This window comes from Alligator mississippiensis, chromosome 1 (assembly GCF_030867095.1).
Source record: "Alligator mississippiensis isolate rAllMis1 chromosome 1, rAllMis1, whole genome shotgun sequence".
Classification (NCBI taxonomy): domain Eukaryota; kingdom Metazoa; phylum Chordata; order Crocodylia; family Alligatoridae; genus Alligator; species Alligator mississippiensis.
In genome coordinates this window covers 162,110,017-162,130,325 of record NC_081824.1, presented here as the reverse complement: position 1 = coordinate 162,130,325, position 20,309 = coordinate 162,110,017, and the positions used below count along the sequence as shown (strand labels likewise).

The 20,309-nt window shown below is 47.2% G+C and overlaps 1 protein-coding gene across 2 annotated transcripts in view; it reads left to right on the top strand.

Moving 5' to 3' along the window:
* The first annotated feature begins 432 nt into the window (after window positions 1-432).
* SMYD3 (SET and MYND domain containing 3) overlaps window positions 433-20,309 on the top strand; it is a 764,262-nt gene continuing 744,385 nt past the window's right edge. Inside the window, exon 1 of one of the 2 annotated variants that reach the window (XM_059716131.1) lies at window positions 433-613. In XM_059716131.1, the coding sequence (XP_059572114.1) occupies window positions 450-613 (164 nt within the window). In that variant the 5' untranslated portion in view covers window positions 433-449. The remainder of the gene's footprint in view (window positions 614-20,309) is intronic. The other variant, XM_014600010.3, reaches the window with a different exon arrangement.

Genomic DNA, 20,309 nt, shown 5'->3' with positions numbered 1-20,309 from the left:
GTTGTCACAGGGCTGCCAACGCTGACTGAAGCTATTCCAGGAGATTAAAAAAAAAAAAAGTTCTTAAAATAGCCTATTAAAACCTCCCGGCTGGCTTTCGATAGTTGCTGGGAAGGTGGATGCCCATTCCGGTCCAGTCTGGGCAACCCTTGAGTGTCAGGATTCACAGACTTGGGACCCTGATGGCTAAGCAGAGCCACGCAGTTGTTATCAGCAGCCTAGCTAGCCTGGGACACCGGGGGAAGGACAACTTGGCAACCCGTGGCTGAGTGGGGGGCGATGGGCCCACACGTGTCACCCGCGTGGCCTGCACCAGCTTTGGTAGTGCACGTTTATTAGCAAGCGGGTGGGGCGGGACGGCCCTTGCCCGCACTAAATATGGCGCCGCCGGCGCCAACGGAGCAGCCACGTGGGACGGAGGCGCGGAAGGGCAACAGCTCCGCGCGCAGATGGAGCAGCGCAGCGTGGAGAAGACGCTGAGCCCGGGCCGGGGCTGCGGGCTGCGCGCGCGGCGGCGGCTGCAGCCCGGGGAGCTGCTGTACCGCGCCCAGCCCTTCGCCGCCATCGCCGCCAGCCCCCAGCGCGGCCGCCTCTGCGAGCGCTGCCTACGCAGGTACGAGCCGCGCCGCGCCGGGGCGGGCTGAGGGAGGCTCCGCTCCCGGCTCCCGCCCCGCGGGGGGAGGGCCCCGCCGCCAGCCCGCCCGTACGCACGGGGGAGGGGCCGGGCCTGGGCCCGGCGTGCTCCTCCCCCCCATAACGGCCGGCAGGTCTCTGGGGCTGCGTGCGCGCCTACCCGCCCAGTTCGTGTGTGTGGTTGTGCCCGTGCCTACATGTGGCCACGTGTGTGCATTCCCATGTGTGTGCCCTCGTGTTTGCATGGCTGTGGGCCTGAGTGAGTGCCCGTGCCCACTTCTGTGCCTTTGTGTGTGTGTGTGTGTGTGTGAGTGCATACCTAGATTTCCTGGTGGTGAATTTTTAGTATCCCGTCCCCCTTCGCCAGAGAGAATAATTTTTTTTGTCCGATTATCATCATGTTCGGGCCCCCTTTCTTTCTCTCTGGGCCTGGTTCTCCCATGCCTGTGTCTGGCCCTGAGTGCCTGTGCCCAGCCACTGTCAGCACCAGGGAGGGGCAGCAGCTGTCAAATGAGGCTGATGCCACAGCCCCTGCATGTGGTGTGTCAGACCATTGGCACCTGAGATCATCCATAGGGTGAGAGTAAGGGAGCAGGGGGTGGAAAGATGCCTTTGGCCCTGTGGGAGCCCATCCTGTTGTGCTGGAGCTTATACATGTGCTGATGACAGAGGTGTAAGGATGCAGCTGGATGCCCATGGGAGCTGCCACACACGGGGGCAGCTGGCACACACTGCCGTTCCTCCCCCCCCCCGCCAACCCTGCCGTCGCTCCACCCTAATTACATTGCTGGCTGAGGATTCCTGATGCTGGTCCCCCCATGTTGCCTTCCTGTATTTGGATGGTGGCAGATTCAGAAATAAAGTAATAAAAAGGGACGAGGTATGGCACTCGCCAAAGGATAGAGAGGCGTAGTTAACAGTGTTGGTCTGAAGTCAAGTAGAAGGCAGGATAGATTTGCACTTTGTAGACTAACCAAAATAAGCTTGCAAAAGCTTGTGCGATTTTATAGTATGTATTAAAATACAGCATATTTTTAAAAAATTTACAAAATCACTGACGTCCTTGGTGTGTAGAAGGCAGAGTAGATTTGTACCTATGGCCTGACCAAAGTAGACCCACCCACCCACACACACATACACACACACTTTGCTATGGTTAGGCTATAAGGTGCAAACCTATCAATTGATCTGTTGATCAATCAATTGATCTAACAATAGATATAGATCAATCAATAGATCGATAGATAGATATATCAATTGATCGATCAATAAATCAGTTAATAGATAGATATGTATCTACTGATCAATCGATAGATTTGCACCTTATAGCCTAAACATAGTAGATACGTGTGTGTGTGTGTGTGTGGATCTACTTTGGTTAGGCTATAAAGTACAAATCCATCCTGCCTTCTACAAACCAAGGATATCAGTCGTTTTGCATCTTTTCTTGTGGATTTCTGTGTGTTCACTACATATACTTATCATGTTTTTCTTTAAAAAAAAATGTTTTCTGGATTTGAGTATAATAGCAACATTTAAAAATTGCCTAGTTGCTCGTACCCTGAGGCCAATGGAAAGACTTAGGGTTGCTGGAATCATCGGTTGCTGAAATTTGGAAACTACCTTGGCATGGAGGGTGTTCTCAGTAGATTTGATGGCTTGAGAAACAGTTTATTGATGCCATGGTATTTTCCAAGGTGTAGATATTATTCTGCTTTTGCTTAGGCTGGATAGTACCTTAGTTCCTATTTGTCTATTAGAAGACTATAAATGCAGGCCTCAGCCCTGGAATCCTCTTTAGGTAAATGTGCTGAGTTCATTGGAAGATCAGGTTCCCAAATTACCCTCATCAAAATGTCTCTCTGCCCTGAAAGGCCAAACTTTTAGGCTCACTTAGGCCCTCTCAGAGAGGAACCTTAATAAATCTGTGCACTACAGAGACCTTGCCCTACTTTGATACATGTCTTACCAACTGATTCCAGGTGCAGGCAGGCCCAAACCTTGCCTACTGGATTATAGTGGCTCTCATGCTGCTTTTCTCAAATCACAAGACAGCTATAGAAGACCTAAAATTGACAGGGTCAATTCGACAGGTCTGAAATTTCAGAGTCACGGTGGGACTTTGAACACCCTAAAGGTCTGACTTTTTCAAAGTGGTGATGGTGGTGGTGTTGGTATTCAACCTCTGAAAATGGTTTCAGTGGTGGTGTTGGTACTCAGCCTCTGAATATTAGGTCCCTTGAAGGTGGCTTAGGTTCAGTACTTGGAGGTTAAGGCACTCAGAATCATTACTTGTTTTTGAAAATGTATGTCATATTGAAGAAACTGAAAAATAAACTTGATCAGTATAGATGTTCTAACTGGGAAATCAGGTATGGAGAGTTGAGAAATTCTGTTGGAAGGCATGGTACCCTTGTGAGCTAGGTTCTAGCTCTAGAGTTTAATACACCTGCATTCTAGGCTTGAATGGACATGTAACATAATGTGACTATAGCAGAATAATCTGCTGGAGAAATGGAGGCTTTTTAATGGGTGATAGTTTGTTGACTTTAAGATAACTAGCCATGCTGCTTTCCCAAGAAGAGTTAACTTATTCTGTACTGAGAAGTGCCTCCTGCTGTTTTGAGAAGTAGGACCTGTCTTGATTATTCTTTGTTCCTGGATAGTTGCTTTTTGTCAAAATTCATCAGTATGACACTTCTCCATTCTCTGCTGATACTTTAAGTGTGTTGTGAACGAGGCATCTATTGTATGTTCCTCCTCCTCTTGTTTAACAGAAAATCTCTTGTAGTGCTTGTGTAGGAGCAGGTGGTGTATCTTGGACATCACATCAACTAGGATTCTCCTAGCTATATGACCATAGATTTACTCAAACTGACTCTGACAGGAAGTCCTGGGTGACAGCAGTGTCATAGTTCTGCTGCCTGTCTCTTTTGTGGTTAGTTTCTGAAATGACAGAGTATGTTCTAGTGCAAAGGTGGTCTACACATGGCATGCGTGCCACAAGTGGCATTGAGCGTGTGTACGTGGTGCGTAGCAGGTTGGGCAGGGAGCTGAAAGCAGAACAGCAAATTGGACAAGGGAAGGGGATCAGAGTGACACTGGAGGAGGGTCTAGGGCTCACATTGTGGCATGCCTGCCAGAAAGGTTGGTCTCTGCTGTTCTAGTAGAAACCTATTGAAAATGCTTGAGCTGTCAGTGCTGTGGATATCAGACTTCCAAAGCACTGGAAGTTTCCAGATTTCAAATAAAGTTAATGTTCTTGAAGAACAGTTACTCTGTATGTATATGCTTTCAGTTTGGGGAAAGTGGTCAGCATTAATAACATTGGAACTAGCTAGCAGGATGTTAAACATGACATGTTTTGTTTGCATTAAGTGATTAAAACACTGCATTAGTTAGTGTTCTAACTGATGTAATTTCCCAAGATAGACAGACACATGTGTGCGTATGAACGTGCAGTCAACGTCAAGGAATGAAATTGTAATTCAGTTTTGCACTTGTTGTCAGAATTGTGTAAATTGCAGAGGACAGATACCCTTTGCCCTCTGCCTGGTGGAATAACCCGGGAACATAATGAAAATCTTGCTCAGGATGGTGCTGCTTGAAGACTTGTATTCTGTATAGTATATAAACAAGGGGTAGGGAATTATTTGGGCTGGAAGGCAACTTGGGGAGTGTTGGTGAGCTGTTGTAGGCTGGAGGGGCTGCCTGGGGGGGCAATTGTTCCTATCAACTGGGCCTGGGCCCATCTGCCCTGCACCTACTGCTGGGGGTGCCAGATGGAGCAGGTGAGTGGACGTGCAGAGTCTCCATGGAGAACCACTCCCTGTAAGCCCCTGCCCATGGAACTGGTGCCTGTTGCAGGGACATGCAGGAAGCAGATAGGGGCTCTGCCCTGGGTCCCGGCCCCGCAGTTGCACTGTCGCCATCCCATGGTCCTGGTGTTGCCTTGAGGGGTCAGGCCAACTCTCAGGATCTCAATATTGTGCTGTTAGACAGGAGGGTGTGACACAATTGCACATATACAAACACACAAATAAGTTAGGTGCATACACACACATACCACCAGCTCAGGCGCACACACATCCAAACCAGCCTAGGCACATGCATACCTATCACCAATTTAAACACATAAACTATGCACCCCAAAAGTCAGACACAGATCACTAATTCGTATATCATGCACACAATGCCATATATATTATATATACACACACACACACACTTACACTAGCAACACACGTTCAAAATAACCAGTCTAGGTTCATGCACACCTATCACCAGTTTAAGCCCATACATGCTACACACACCAGATTTAGACAGAATCAGTTACCAACACCTGCACGTCCAATACACATACGTGGATTACTAATTCATATACCACACTGATATTTATATATGTATATATATATGTGTATTCACTAATTCACACACATACTACCCACCTATGCACACACACACACACACACACGAGTTTCTAAGTTGGGTGTTGTGATGTGTATGTATGCATGTGCTTGGTGTACTTGGGATACCTGGGGAAAGGTTAAGGTAAGAAAGCAGAAGTGTAGGGAGTTAAAGTTACTGGAAATGAAAGTCACCGGGACTGGGATTAGAATCGGTAGACTAGAGGGGCCTGGACTGAAGAATTGAGGCTTGGGGTAACTTTAGGTTAATTGATCTTAATTGATTAAAAGTCAACACCCAAAGCCTGCAGAACAGGGAAGCATGCCAGCACAGAGGCTGGGTCTGGAGCCAGAGCTATGGGGAAGCTGAAAAGGTAGATGGGGAGAGGGAAAAATGGGACTAAGGGAAAGTGTGGGTGTTAAAGAGGGGCTCTGGGTGTGGGGAGCCAGAGGATGGCTCCGGGGCAGCTAGAGAAATAGTAGGTGCTGGAAGCTAGAGCAAGGCTCCAGCTGCTGGAGCAAACTGCAAGACAGCTAAGTGGAGCTGGGAAGCTGGGGGGGGGGGGGGTGGATTACAGAGAGACAGACAGCAGAAAATCACAGAAAAAGCAGCAGGAGAGCCTGAAAGGCAGCAGGGGCGGCAGGAAAGCAGGGAAGGGCAGCAGAAAGTCACAGGGAAAAGACAGTAGGACTGTGGGAAACAGGGGGGCAGCAGAAAATCACAGGAAAAGCAGCATAAGAGACTGAGAGGCAGCAGGGGCAGTGGGAAAGCAGAGAAAGGCAGCAGAAAGTCACAGGGAAAAGGCAGTAGGGATTGAGAGGAGATCTGGAAACTAGTGGAGAGGGGTGGGGGCTGGAATTGAGAGAGAATGAGGCTGGAATTTAAGGTAAGGAAGGGACTGGGATTCAGTAAAACATGACCCAACTCGGGGTTGCAAATGACAGTGGTTTTATTGAACAGGGGAGATGGTGACACAATGCCAAATTGGTTCCCTTGCACCCACACACACAGTGGCAGCAGGGGTTAAAAAGGCTTGGTGCAGGGGCTGAAGTCCACTGAAGACCAGGAGGAGAGACCGAGAGAGAGACAGTCCAAATTGTAGGAGGAGGTGTGCAGGTAATATTTACCTATCCAGGCTGGTAGGGGTCCTTGTCCAGTAGGTGTTGTCTAGAAGGGGGTCGCCGGCAGGGCCTCTGGGTGGATAGGTGGTGTGGCATGGTGCTGGTCCAGATGGAAGTGGTGTTCCCACTGGGTCTGTCTTCACTGCCCCTTTTTATAGGGGCATACCTTGTGTGACCCTAGTGACAGGAGGCACGCCCAGGCAAGGGTCAGCCCCTGGCGTACTGAGCATGTGTACTCCATGCAGGGATGTGCAGTTTCGGGTGTTTGTAATGGTGAGAGTTGCTGGTTTTGCAGAGTCTTTTGTCTTTCAAATGCTGGTCTTGTCTCTGTTCCTGGGTGAGGTCCATGGTTCCTGGGTGAATCAATGCGAGGTGATGGCCCAGTTATTACAGGCCATTCAGTAGAAGCCTGCTACCATTGTATTTCAATCATTCCCAATCACACTCATTCATCAGGGAACCAATTTACATGGGAGGGATATGTGACTCATACAGTTGCAACATGGGATGCCCAGGCAGAGGACAGAAGATGGAGACTTGATATATAAAATGGAAACTTGACATGACTTTGGTTCACTTACAAACACAGGCCTAAACCATACAATATCCATATGAAACCATAAAAATCAATACAAAAATGATGATAATAATACAATGTACAACAGTAAAAATCAATACAAACCTAATAATAATACAATATAAAATGGTGGATATCCAAAACCAAAAACTTGCTACCAAAATAAAAATGTTTAAAGCTTATCCTAAGTCTAAGCTCACTTATACTTATCTATAGGGAATAGAGAGGGAGGGAAAAAGTCAGAAATGGTTGGGGAAAGGAGAGGGAATGCATTTTAAAATAAATATTAAAAAAAAGAAAAACTGGGGGTTTTGCTACACTGGCCCCAGCTGCCCATCCTGCTCCTTGCCTTCCTGCGGCCCCATCGCATCCACTCAGCTGAGCACACTCTGTCTGCATGGGTCCCTGGCTGGTCTCCATGGAGACTCCGCCTGTGTGTCTGCTCTGTCCAGCACCTCCAATGATGGGTGTGGGGCAGATGGGCTGGAGTGCCCGGGCAGTGGGGCTGGGGCTGGCAAAGGCAGCAACGCTGGCAGTGGCAGCCAGAAGGAGCCATTGCCTCCAGGAAGCTGAGTCCAGCTGCTGTTTCACCCCAGTCCCACTGTGCGCCTGGTGGCAGCGGGACCGGCTGCAGATGTCACAGCCCAGGCTGCCTCCCATACCTGTGCCTGGCAGGGCTGAGGGACCCCACAGACTGGATAAAATCCCTTGGTAGGCTAGATTAAGCCTGCAGGCCGTATTTTGCCCACCCCCGTTATAAATGATACCAGTAGCAGAGAAAATGACCTGAGTTTAGTTACACTCAGTAATAGTGTATGGAAGGTATGCTATGCTTCTAAACCTGATGGGGAAGAAACTGGAAAATCCTGTAGGATAAATCATACACTCCTCTTTGAGCATAGGAGTCCCAGGTCCAGTAGATGTGGGCTTGGGGCATGCGGAAAAGAAGGAGCATCACCCTTGTAGGCTTGTTTTCTCTGCCTTGTTAATAAGAAGATAAGTTTGGGGGCCAAAGAAGGCTTGAGAAGCCTGCCCCAGTAAAACCAGACACAGAGAAACAGATTCAAGTAAATTTTAATAGCAATTCAAGATGCTGATTAAAAATAATGAAATACTCATTAATCTAAAAGAGTAACAATCTTTAATACAGAAAGAAAATAATCTTAAAATTACTGAGTCTTAAAGATCTCTAACAGGTGGCCAGCTTGTTAGGGAAAACACTAAGCAGCAGAGATGAAGTTTAAAAAAGGCACTGATCTTGGTTAACCTGCTGATGGGCATTCTGGCAAAAATTAGGGTTCCTGGCTAGTGAGTAAGTCTTTGGAGATGGACCTATTCTTTCTTCCCCAATTTTTAGTGGAACTTAAGGAGCTTGCTAAATAAAGATATCTTAAGGTTAACGTATATATACATTTGCCTATTATCCCGTTGAATCATTTATATAGAAATATACCTGTTTTAGTCAACAGCATAAAGTGGTCTCTGCAGCAAAGCCATATCTAACCAGTACAAAAGCACAGGGCTGGCTCAAGGTGTCCCAAGATTGACCAATGTAGCTTAACCGGTTTTGTCCGACATTCCAAAATCTTTTCTTCTGTGTGGTTCTTTTGCTGATCACCATTTCTTCCTCTCTTAACTTTAAATAGATAACTGCAAGTAAATATTATTTAAGTCTAACACTCCACTCCTAAATAGCCAAAGACTTGCTAAAGTCTACAGCACGAGTCGGCAGCCCGTGGCATGTGCCTGAGCATGGCCTGTGAAGGCACCTTGCTTGGCACACGTGCCTTGGGGCGGATGGCAGAGAAGGACCTGGGCTGCACTGCTACAAGGATCAGGTCCCTCGTAGCTCCTCTGCCATGCACCCAGAGGCACACGTGCACCTGCTGCCAGCCATGAGCCAGGCCGGGACTCTGCAGATCTTGGTGCAGCTTCCCTGCTGCCTGCTACAAGCAGCCCGGGCTCTGTGGGAGGTGGGAGGGGCCTGCCGAGTGCCCAGTCTGGTTGTGGCAGGCAGCCGGGAGGTGCAAACCGCTGTATTGAGGTCTGCAGAGACCTGGCCCAACTTGGTGGTGGTGGCAGGTGCATGCATGCCTCGGGGTGAACAGTTAGGTAAGAGTTGTTAGTATTTCTGCTTCGGGCTGTGCAGATTTGGGATATAGCATCTAGTCTGAAGAGGGAAAGTCATGAAATAATATTGAGGTACCTGAGGTCAGGTGCCTCTGCCTCCATAGAGTTCCAGAGTGACATGCAGATCTCAGGATATCGTAGTATCATAGTGCTTAGGGTCGGAAGGGACCTAAACAGATCATCGGGTCCGACCCCCTGCCCGGGCAGGAACAAGTGCTGGGGTCATAACACCCCAGCCAAATATCTATCCAGCTTTCTCTTGAAGACCCCCAAGGTAAGAGAGAGCACCACCTCTCTTAGGAGTCCATTCCAGAGCCTAACCGTGAAGTGATGCCTCCTGATGCCCAGGCTGAACATTCTTTCTAATAATTTGTGGCCATTATTCCTAGTAACTCCCAGTGGTGCCCGGGGGAGCAGAGTCTCACCCAATTTCTGCTGGCCAGTCTGGTGAGTTTGTAAACGGCCACCAGATCCCCTCTCAGCCTTCTCTAGATTCAGGCCCTTTAGCCTCTCTTCATAGGGCCTGACCTGCTGCCCCTTGTCCATGCAAGTGGCCCTCCTCTGGACCCTCTCAATGCTAGCCACATCCCTCTTGAAGTGCGGTGCCCAGAACTGGATGCAGTACTCCAACTGTGGCCTGACCAACACCGCATATAGGGGAAGGATCACCTCCTGTACCTGCTTGTGATGCATCTGTAGTTGCATGACAAGGTGTGATTAGCCTTACTAACCGCTTCCTCGCATTGGCAGCTCATATTCATCCTAGAGTCAACAACGACTCCAAGATCCCTTTCTGTGTTGACAAGAAGGGGGGTTCCACAGCCAATAGGTGTGTTGCTGGTTCCTTCTCCCTAGATGTAGCACCTTGTACTTGTCTGCTTTGAATTCCATCCTATTCTTCTCCACCCACCTCTGTAACTTGTCTAGATCTAGCTGGATTCTCTCCCTCCCCTCCAGCATGCCTACCTTGCCCCATGTCTTCGTGTCGTCAGTGAATTTTGACAGTGTGCTTTCCACACCCATATCCAGATCGCTGATAAAGATGATGAATAGTACAGGCCTCAGGACTGAGCCCTGGGGGACTCCATTGTCCACATCCCTCTAGGTCGAAAATGACCCATCCACCACCACTCTCTGGGTGTGACCGTCCAGCCAATTTGCCACCTATCTGACTGCGTAGGCATCAATGCCGCAGTCGCCTAGTTTTTTTTAAGAGAATGTGGTCGGATACAGTGTCAAAGACCTTCTTAAATCCAGCAAGCTGATATCCACCTTGATGCCCTTGTCCAGGGACTTTGTGACCTGATCTTAAAAGGAAACCAGGTTAGTCAGGCAGGATCTGTCCTCAATGAACCCGTGTTGGTTGCCCCTGAGCATTACCTCCCCTGCTGGGCCCTTGCAGATGTGTTCCTTGATAATTTTTTCAAAGGTCTTCCCAAGTACCAAGGTGAGACTAACTGGCCTATAATGGTCAGGGTCCTCCTTCCTCCCTCCCTTTCTTGTAAATGGGGACCACGTTGGCCCTTTTCCAATCCTCTGGTACCTGGCCAGAGCCCCACAAGCGCTCATACAGCCGTGCCAGGGGCCCCAGTATGACCCCCGCCAATTCCCTCAGCACCCTCAGGTGAAGAGCATCTGGACCTGCTGATTTAAATACGTCCAGCCCCTCCAAAAGTTCCCTAACTAGGTCATCCCTTACTCTGGGCATGGCGGTGCCTCCCCTGGGTCTGTTCTGTTCAGAAATATGGAGGCAAAGAATTCGTTAAAAAGGTCAGCTTTTTCGTTTGCTGCAATCACTGGATTGCCAAGCCTGTCCTGTAGGAGCCCTACGTTACCCTGTGCCGCCTTCTTACTCCCTCTGTATTTGAAAAAGGACTCTTTGTTATCCCTAATTCTGGTCGCTAGCCCTAACTCCATCTCTGCCTTGGCCTTCCTAACAGCCTCCCTGCAGTCACAAGCAATGAAGGTGTAATCCTCTTTGGTGATAGCCCCTTGCTTCCACTGCTTCTACGCCTCCTTTTTTGCCCTTAGGCTTTCCTGAATGCCTTTGCCGAGCCATGGGGGGCTTTTTAGCACTCCTGTCCCCCTTGGTACGCAATGAGACTGGCTCCCTTTGAGCCCAGAGGATTGTCTCCTTGAGGAGCAACCACCCATCTTGGACTCCCATCTCCTTGAAGCCTCTCCTACTAATCTTCTTAGCTCACTGAAGTCAGCCCTCTTGAAGTCAAGGACTTTTGCCTTACTGGTATCATCTGTGGGGTTCAAGGACCATCATTCTGCCTTTAGCAGAGGGCAGGGATTCCATTTCTTATACTTGATGGTGCATGCATTGTGAATTTCACAAGTGCAGATTTGTAAAGATTCCTGCCATCATTGTGTGTGTATCATGTAATCAGGGGCCAGAAACCTTTTGTCAGCACAGGCTGCTTTGTATGACCCAGCCCCTTCCACAAGTCTCTGCCTGTGCGCACCTTCACTACTGATTCCCATCCCTTCTGCAACAAGGGTAAGCCCCAACATGGTGGTGCAACTGGCTCTGCAGGGAGGGAAGCACTGTGCAGGGGGTGGGCAGCAAAGTGCAGCTCTGTGCCATTGATCCCCTATGCCAGATAGGACCTCTTGTTGGAGCAGATCCAGTCTGCAGGCTACATGTTGCCAACCTCTGCAGAGGAAGCCACGTGGCATTGTTTGCTGAGGTCTTTTCTCATCCACGTTTCGTCCAAAAGCATTACTTTGAATTTATTTAAAAGCAAGTTGCAGTGGTGACACCATTGTATTTGTGCCCATTTTTGTTGCTTTCTGGAAATTTATTGTCTCCTCTTACCTGCTTTCGAGTCCCTCCCCACTCAGTCATAAGGATTGATTTGAATCTTGGCTATCTTGACTCTGAGGATAAATGAAACCCCTCTTGGCTCCCAAATCACGGCAGTGAAAACCCCAAAGCATTTCTGTTTCCTTCCTTTAAAGGCTGTGGCTGCCTGATTTTTTTTTTCCCTACCTTTAGTTTCCTGCTTTTCATAGCTGTACCACTGGATCTTCTATTTTATTTTCAGACCTATAATTGTTTTCTCTAGTTTAATCCCTGATTTATTTTGGGGATAGATAATCAAAAGTCATGTATAGCATCTGGAGCATTAAGAGCTGTAATAACTGCCAGTTAAAAGTCATATCTTACAGCCTTATAATTTTAGATTTTTATGATACTCAGCTCCTAGATTCATAAGGCTACATGAAAATAGACTTAATAGATTTCATAGACATTAGGGCTGGAAGGCACCTCATGAGATCATCGGGTCCAGCCCCCTGCCCAAAGGGCAGGAAGTCAGCTGGGGCCAGATCACCCCAGCAAGATAAGCAGCCTATCCTCTAGTGCAGGGGTAGGCAACATTTTTTGGCTAGATTGTCAAAAAAACCACAATGTCTATCTTGTAAGGTGCCGGAGTGCCGCCATACCACAAAAACAAAACTGGGGCAGAGGGGGTACATGGCAGGATGCACTACATATTTAATACTATTAATAATCATTAATGTTGCTTTTTTTTTTTTACAGTAAATAGAGGGCTGGTGATAGGTGGGGAGCGGGGGCTGCCCCTGGGCTCCGCTATTCAGGCCACAGCGGGGGGCCCAGCAGCACTGGAGGTGGGGCCCAGCCGGCCTACGCAGCTCTGTGGGATGGGGCACAGCCACCCCGCCCACAAAGGGACACTACCTGGCTGGGGCAGGATGCTGGGCCCAGGGGGCTCCTGCTTGGTCTCTGTGTGTGCTGGGTACAGCAGGAGTGGGAGCTGTAGCCACAGGCTGTTCCCCAGGCTCTGGGAACAGCTGCTGTAGCTGATGCTCAGGGCTGAGCCAGCCAGGAGCCTGCAGCACAGCGGCTTTGTGCAGTGCCTGCCCCAGCCCTGGCGCCTTGAGGGGAACTGCGGGTGGGCAAGGCTGGGACCCGGGCAGGCTGAGGCAGCCGCAGTGGCTGTTCCCAGGCTCCAGGGGGCTCCTGCGGCCAGGCCCCTGCACCAGGGATGGCTCTGCCCTGCTTGTACTGTGCCCAGTGTGCGGGGAGGCTGATCCTGGAGAGGGAAGCCCCCCAAGCCTGGCATCCTGCCCCAGCCAGGCAGCATCCCCACATGCGCAGGGTGGCTGCGGTCCATCTTTGAGGAGCTGTGCGGGCTGGGCCAAGTCCCACCACGGGTGCCACTGGGCACCCCCGCCTGTCCACCCACCACAGCTTGAGCCCGCAGAGCCCTGGGGCAGCCCCCACTTCCCACCCAGCCCCCACCTTCCTAAGGGCCCAACCGGGCTGGCTTGCCTGTGGTGCCTCGCCCCATGTCACCCAGACCCTGTCCCAGCTGCCCAGCCCCAGCACTCGGCACCTCAGTGCTGCCTTAGGTGGGACAGGGCATCTGCCTGCCTGGCCAGCTCCCTCCAGGGGCCAGCCAGGCTGGAGGGTGCAGGCTGGGAGCAAGGGGCAGGGGCAGTAGAGAACAGGCAGCCTCCCTGCCTGCGTTCTTCTGGCTCCGCCTCAGTACCGGCTGCAGCACTGGGACTTGTGGCTGCACAGGAGAGCCTGGAGCAGCAACTTAAAAAAACCCACAATTTCTTTGCGTGCCTCCCGACGTGCCAGGAAAAATGTCTCCACGTGCCACTAATGGCATGTGTGCCAGGGGTTGCTGACCCCTGCTCTAGTGTGACCGCACTTCCTTATAGTTTGTGAACTTGGTCAGTTTTCTTCTGACACCCGAATCTAGATCATTTAGGAATATTAAAGAGCATTGGTCCTATTACTGAGCCCTGGGGAACACCACTGGTCACCATGTGCCATGTTGACTCGGTTCCATCGACTGTCACTCTCTGGGTCCAACCATAGAGCCAGTTTTCTAACCATCGGGCTGTAAGTTTGTTGAGGCCACAGTTTCCCAATTTTTCCATGAGGACATCATGGGAAACCAACTCAAAGACTTTTTTGAAATTCAAATGTATGACATCAACCTCTTCTCCCTTGTCCAGGTGATGCATCACTTGGTCATAGAAGGAAATAAGGTTGATCAGGCAAGACCTACCCACAACAAAGCCATGTTGGCTATCTCTCAGAATGCTGCCTTCCATTAGCCTGTTGTTGATGGATTCTTTGATAATTTTTTCCAAGATCTTCCCAGGGATTGAGGTCAAAATGATTGGCCTGTAGTTCCCTGGATCTCCCTTCCTCCCTTCCTTCCCATGTATTTGAAGAAGGACCCTTTATTGTCCTTAATTCTCATAGCCAGTTTGAGTTTGGTTTCAGCCTTGGCTTTTTCTGGTTTGCTCCCTACCAGGTGCAGGCCAGTGCTGCATAATCTTTCTTAGTGGTATTACCCAACTTCCATCCCTGATGAGCTTCTATTTTCAGATTCAGGAGGTCCATGAGTTCCCTATTGAGCCAAGGGTTTCCCAGCCCTTTTACTCCCTTTCCTATGGCCTGGAATGGACTTCCCTTGTGCTTTTAGGATTGCGTCTTTATGACGCGACCACTCATCATGGACTCCCTTCCCTCCCTGTCAGGTCATGATCTCTCGAGGCCTCGACAACCAGTCTCCTGAGCTTGGGAAAATCAGCTTTCCTAAAGTCGAGGATTTATGCATTGCTAACTGATTTGCCAGCTTTAGAGATGGAGAAAGCAATCAACTCATGATCACTGTCACCTAGCTTCCCTTCGGTCCTCAGGTTGCTTAGTAGATCATCCCCTTTGACCAAAACCAGATCCAGCAGCACCCTACCTCTTGTTGGCCCATAGACTTGTCGAGTCAAGTAGAGCTCATCAATGCAAGTGAGGAAGCTTTGTAACTGATCAGATTTGGCTGAGTGCTCTTCCCATGAGATGTCAGGGTGGTTGAAGTCACCCATGATGACCATGCACTGAGAGCGTGCAGCCTCTGCCAGTTCGCTAGAGAACTTGTGGTCAAGCTCTTCCTTCTGGTTAGGAGGTCTGTAATAGACACCTTCACCACATTCTCCCCATATTTTAACTCAGAGTTGTCTTGAGTTGCCCTCCTTTGGTACCAGTCTCTGCTTGTAGGGAAGTGTACTGCTCCTTGACATAGAGAGCTACTCGCCTGCCCTTCCTCCCAATACGATTCCTCCTGTACAAGGTATAGCCATCTATTTAATTCTAGATCTAAAAATTCTAAATTCTTAGATCCTAAATTTTAAAAATCTCAGTTAATTTAAAAAAAAGGTTTCCATACTAAAGATAAAAGCTTAAAAGTGACCTAAGTACACTTGGCTTAGAAACTAGAACTGTTATTGTTCAGGTTCTGTGCTTTTTAAACATGGGAATAGTCAAGGGGGGCAGAGTTTCAGAAGACTGACCAGTTTCAGCAGGAGCTGGATTGAGAATGAAGCCCTAAGAATGGAGTATAACGAGATGCAGAGAATGAAATATAACAAGTTGGAGTTTATACACTAAGACTAGTGTATACTGTGCTAGCTGGTTTCTTTTTTGGAAAAAGTATTTTGGTTTTCATCCAGTTAAAGCAATTATAATTAAGCCAAAAGGCACAAATAGGTTTTTTGGTCCTGAGGCATAAGAGTATTAAATTCTTACATTTTACTGCAGATTTGACTCAGTATTAAGGACAATTGTTCCCTCCCCCTGAAATTCAGAAATGTTAAATTCTACCTACTAAGCTTTTTTTCCCAGTTGTCCTACTCCCCCGGAGTAAGAGTATATATTAAAATTGTCTCCCATAATTTTAATTTGCCAGATGGGGGCTGGGGTCGCATGGGTGCTAAGGTGCATGGTTGACAGCTCAGAGGTTACAAGTTCAAAGCGTTCATGGTGCTGCCTGTGCGATTCCAACTAATCTATGAATTCTGCTAAATGCCTTGTCATAAGGACATGACAAAGGAAAGGACTTACCAGATATTGTTAGGGTAGGTTTAGAATAACTCCAGTTCTTAAAAACTTAATAGCAGGGTGTGCACATGCATATTTTATATGTAAAGTGTTTTAGTTACCTTTGATTTAAGATTATAGAAATAGAGTCTTATGCATAGTTTATGAAAACCAGGCACATTTACTGGAATAGGATAGAGAACTGAAATGTATTTCATAAATTTTGGTTAGTATTTACAAAAACAGCAACAAAATTGGTTTGTGTGCTCTTTGCTTAATCAAGGCATCTTGCACTTCAAAGACAAAAAAAGAATTGCTTATTCCTGGAGTTATATAGGTAAGAGCCAATGAGTAGTTTACTTTGCTGCCTTTGCAACTTTGGTCCACTAGATGGCAGTGCAGGAACACAAATAAGAGAAACAATAGTATTGCTTTCAAAATTCTTGTAGCATCTTGGCAAACACACTTAAATCCAGGATTATTAGATGTAAAATCAGAATTCAAAGTCTAATCTTGAAATCATTAGTCTTGCATATAGTTTGGTTGAATTCTGTGTTCTTGTATGTATAAATACAGTGGGAGTGGGACTTTGGTTGGAACGGGAGGTGCTGGCTGGATTAGAGGACTGGCTATGGCACATGAGAGCTCCTAGATTACACACTGAAGCTAGGAACAGACGTTGCATTTGTCCCTGAACAAGTTGTACCTGTGTTTGTGCCAGAGCAGAAATATCCTGGGATTGGCATGTATACACATATCCCTTCTGTTCATGGTTTAGTGAGAGGCTGAATGTACTGCAGTTTTTCTGTCATTGCTTCAGTGATGCAATCCTGGGATAACTGTCCAAGCCCACTTTGTGATGTCCTGGGATAAACTGTTAGTACTTCTTATCCTGTCAGCCTTTTCAGCCTGGGCAATGGATATGGATGTGTGAACAATTGTACTGCGTACCAGGATAAAATGGTTTATCCCAGGATAAATGCCATGTCTGTTTTGTAGCCTGGGCAGCAGGTAGATTCTAGTCTTGGCTCCATTGCTCATTCCCTGTGTGACCTTGGACAAGCCCGTCCAGGACAGAGTACAGATACTTCGGCAAGGCAGGGGAACTTGTTGTGAGGCAGTCTGTTTTGTACTGGTTCTGTAGAGAAGCAGAGGACCAGCATCTTTAGGTGAACATTAAATATAAAACATGAAATAAAGAGAGAAAAAAAATCAATTTGAAAATTAAAAACAATGGTGAGTTTGTGGTATCAGTACATCTAGCTTGTGTATGTGAATAATCTTGACATTCTTCCTCATCCTATTATTGTTATTATATCTGACTGGTAAAGATTAGGTTTCTTTGGACCTAATGATGCTACAGTATGTAGCTCAGGCCAGAGATATTGGTAACCTGGTGTCCCCTTTCTCTGTAGTATGTTGTTAGTTTTGAAATATTTCTGACTGGTAATCACATGCTGGGTTTCTTGAGAGGCTGGGTCTGTATTGTATGCTGTAATCGATTTTGTAAGACAGTTTGGCAAAGGGGGTAGACGATACTGCTTTGCTGTCTTGAAGTGAGATACAAAGTAATATCTACTTTTTGAAATGTAGGCTTCTGGTCATGCAGAATAATTCTTTGTTTGGGAGTGGGGCAAGGACTGCACTTGTAGCAGTGCTTCTGGACCTGGAGAGTGTTCTCTATGCCTCCAACAATGGAATTGAGTTTAGTGGGCAAAGTTGGGTTTAGAAGTGCCCTCCAAAAGATGCCTGGGGAAAATGCTCGCCCCACCCTCTTTAACTAATACTTTTTTCTAGAACTCCCCCACCACCGCGGTAAGGTACTTCTCACCTGCAGCACCACCTTGAGAGTGGTTTTCCCAGTATTGGCACGCTGAGCTTGGCTCCAAAGGTGCTACAATGCTAGGCAGCTGTCATTGGTGTGATGGAATGAGATTTCTTAGTAGATGACTCTCTGTCTCTGTCTCTAATGGTTCAACCAATATGCGCATGGATTGTAGAACTATTTTGGTGGTCAGCCAGATTCTTGCTTTATCTACAGTAGGAAGAGGGGGATGATCTGACCTTTCATTTTTGGGGCTATGTTCTGGAAGCAGTGACTTCAACGGAAGCCCAAAAGATCTGTTGTGTGTGACGGAGTCTAATGTTAAGCATGGAGGCCAACGTTTTCAGAAGCAACTAGTGATTTGTGGTTCACTATGTGAGAACAGGGACCTGACTTTCAGAAAGTGCTGAGCCCTGAAAATCTTGCCTTTTTAAAGCATCTCAAGTGGAGCATCCAAGGAATTGTGAACCTGATATCACTAACTGATTGTCAAAATCTTAGTCACAGGTCTGGGATGTGTAAGCTCCCATTCTTAGTGTGCACTCAACAAATGCAAATGTAGTTATCATCTGCAGAGGAAAAATTATTCAGGGTAGGGGAAAGAAATGAGGAAACAAAACGAGAGAAAACTGGATGCAGCTGTAATGCTCATTCACAAGTCATGAACGTGAAGCTATGGTAGAAGAGCATTAAATTTAAAGAGTGCAGTTCAAGGTGTATGATCATTTGAAATACGTTGACAGTCATCCCATAACCCATACTGGCAATGTTAAGCATTTAATGAAAACTGGCTTTAAATTTGCAGCAGTAGGGTGGGAATTTTACTTTTTCAAATTCAGCACCATATTTTTCTCGGTGCTGAAGAGGGAAGCTAATGCAGAATTATTCTCTCTCATGTGAAGTATTCTTGTGTGTGAAATTTCCTGCTGGTGCTGGTATAGTAAAGATGACAGTGGAATGCAGGAAGGGGAAGGGGGAGCTCTGAGTGGTTGTTCTCCTGGGGAAACTCAGGTGGAAACTGGGAAGTGAATGTAGGGAAATGTAAATAAAATAGATTGCTAGTATTGCTTATTCCTGCTGTTGCCATCCTCGTATAGTAGTCTAAATAGAGAAGCTGTAAAAAAAGCAGACAAATCTGCAGGCCTCTCTGCTCGGTGACTATATATTTAAAAAATATTAGAAGTGACTTGCCCAAGACTGCAGGGTAGGGATTTGCAGCCTTTTGCTGGCACGGGCTGGAGCTTGTGACCTGTCTGTAGCTGAAGGCTTGGAAATTTTTGCACTTTCTCTTCCTCGCCACCTCCAGCAGCCAAATGTGTGCACTAACTTGCCCGTTCTGCAGCAAGGGAAGTGCAGATGTGAACTCAGTGGGCCAGGTCAGACCCTTTGCAGGCTGGATCTAGCCCAGGGGCTGTAGGTTGCTGACCCCCTGCCACAGAAATAATGAATGTAATAATAACATTCTACTCCCCTGAACTAATCATCAGACTGAACTGCCTCCAGTATATCAAGAGAAGCAAGTTTTCTTTGGTGATATATTTTATTGGGCCAACTGTATAATTAGGAAAGATGTTAGGCTTTCGGTTACCTGTCTGGCATCTCTCACTACTATATATTGGTCCAATAAAAGATACGACCAAAAAAGCCTTGCATCTTTCAAGCTGATAAGTGTCAGCAATGTTTTTGGGCAGAGTACCAAAAACACCTGCAACCTCAACTTTTAAGATGTTGGCATGCCAGGGACAGATGGTGGGTGAGCCATGAGGGGCCTGATCCTTGTAGTGGGATTGCAGCCCCAGCCCCTTCCCTGCCGTCCACCCCAAGGTGTGCCAAGCAAAAATGCCTTCAAGTGCCACATTCTGGCACCTGTGCTGGGAGTTGCCTACTCCTGTTCTGGACCTTCCTGGCTATAACACTTCAATCCTACTCCTTATTTGACTCAACATACTCTTTATGTATTGAAGACAAGCTGGGTATATTTTTGCTTTTGTTGTTTTTTACCAAAGAATTCACTAATTTTAGTCCAGCAGGCATGGTGATTTCACCACTTTATGATTTCATTAGTATAGCCAAGTAACTATTAACTTTAGAACAAGTGAAGTTTGTTTACATCTCTTAACCAATTCTCTTTGATATATTGGATAATACTGTCTTGTCTAGACTATTCTACACACTTTAAGTATACAGTAAAAAAAGTTGACCTTTTCCTGTTCTATTATTTTCTCTATCTATTGTAGATAAAAATAAAAATGATACTTTCCCTTTATCTGTACTTTATTGGAATTTGCTTTTATAAAATTAATAAGACCGAAGTATCCTGTAGATAGTGTAAATGTATCCCATCCAGATATTTCCTGAATGACCATCATAATAAATTTGTACTGTTTCAAGGCTATATAGGAAAATATCATAATACAAATGCACAAGACATCATTGCATGCCTGGATTGCTGTCTAGGTTCAGTCAAACAGTTTAGTAATAGTTAGAGGTGCCATATATTGGGCCATATCAGATTGGCACTGAAAAAAGGAAAATTAACATTATTGGGTTTTTTTGGCTGGTGTAGCTGATTAATGTTACCAATTAATATAATATACCTTCTGGCCGGGGCCCCTGTACACTGCTTGCATGTGTGTAGCTGCAGCATGCACGTGGCCAGGAATGCACCTGGGCAGTGAGGAGATCAATGTCTTGCAGGTAAGTCTGTGGAGGGGAAGGGGTGTGGGGGAGGGACGAGGCGTGGCAGTACAG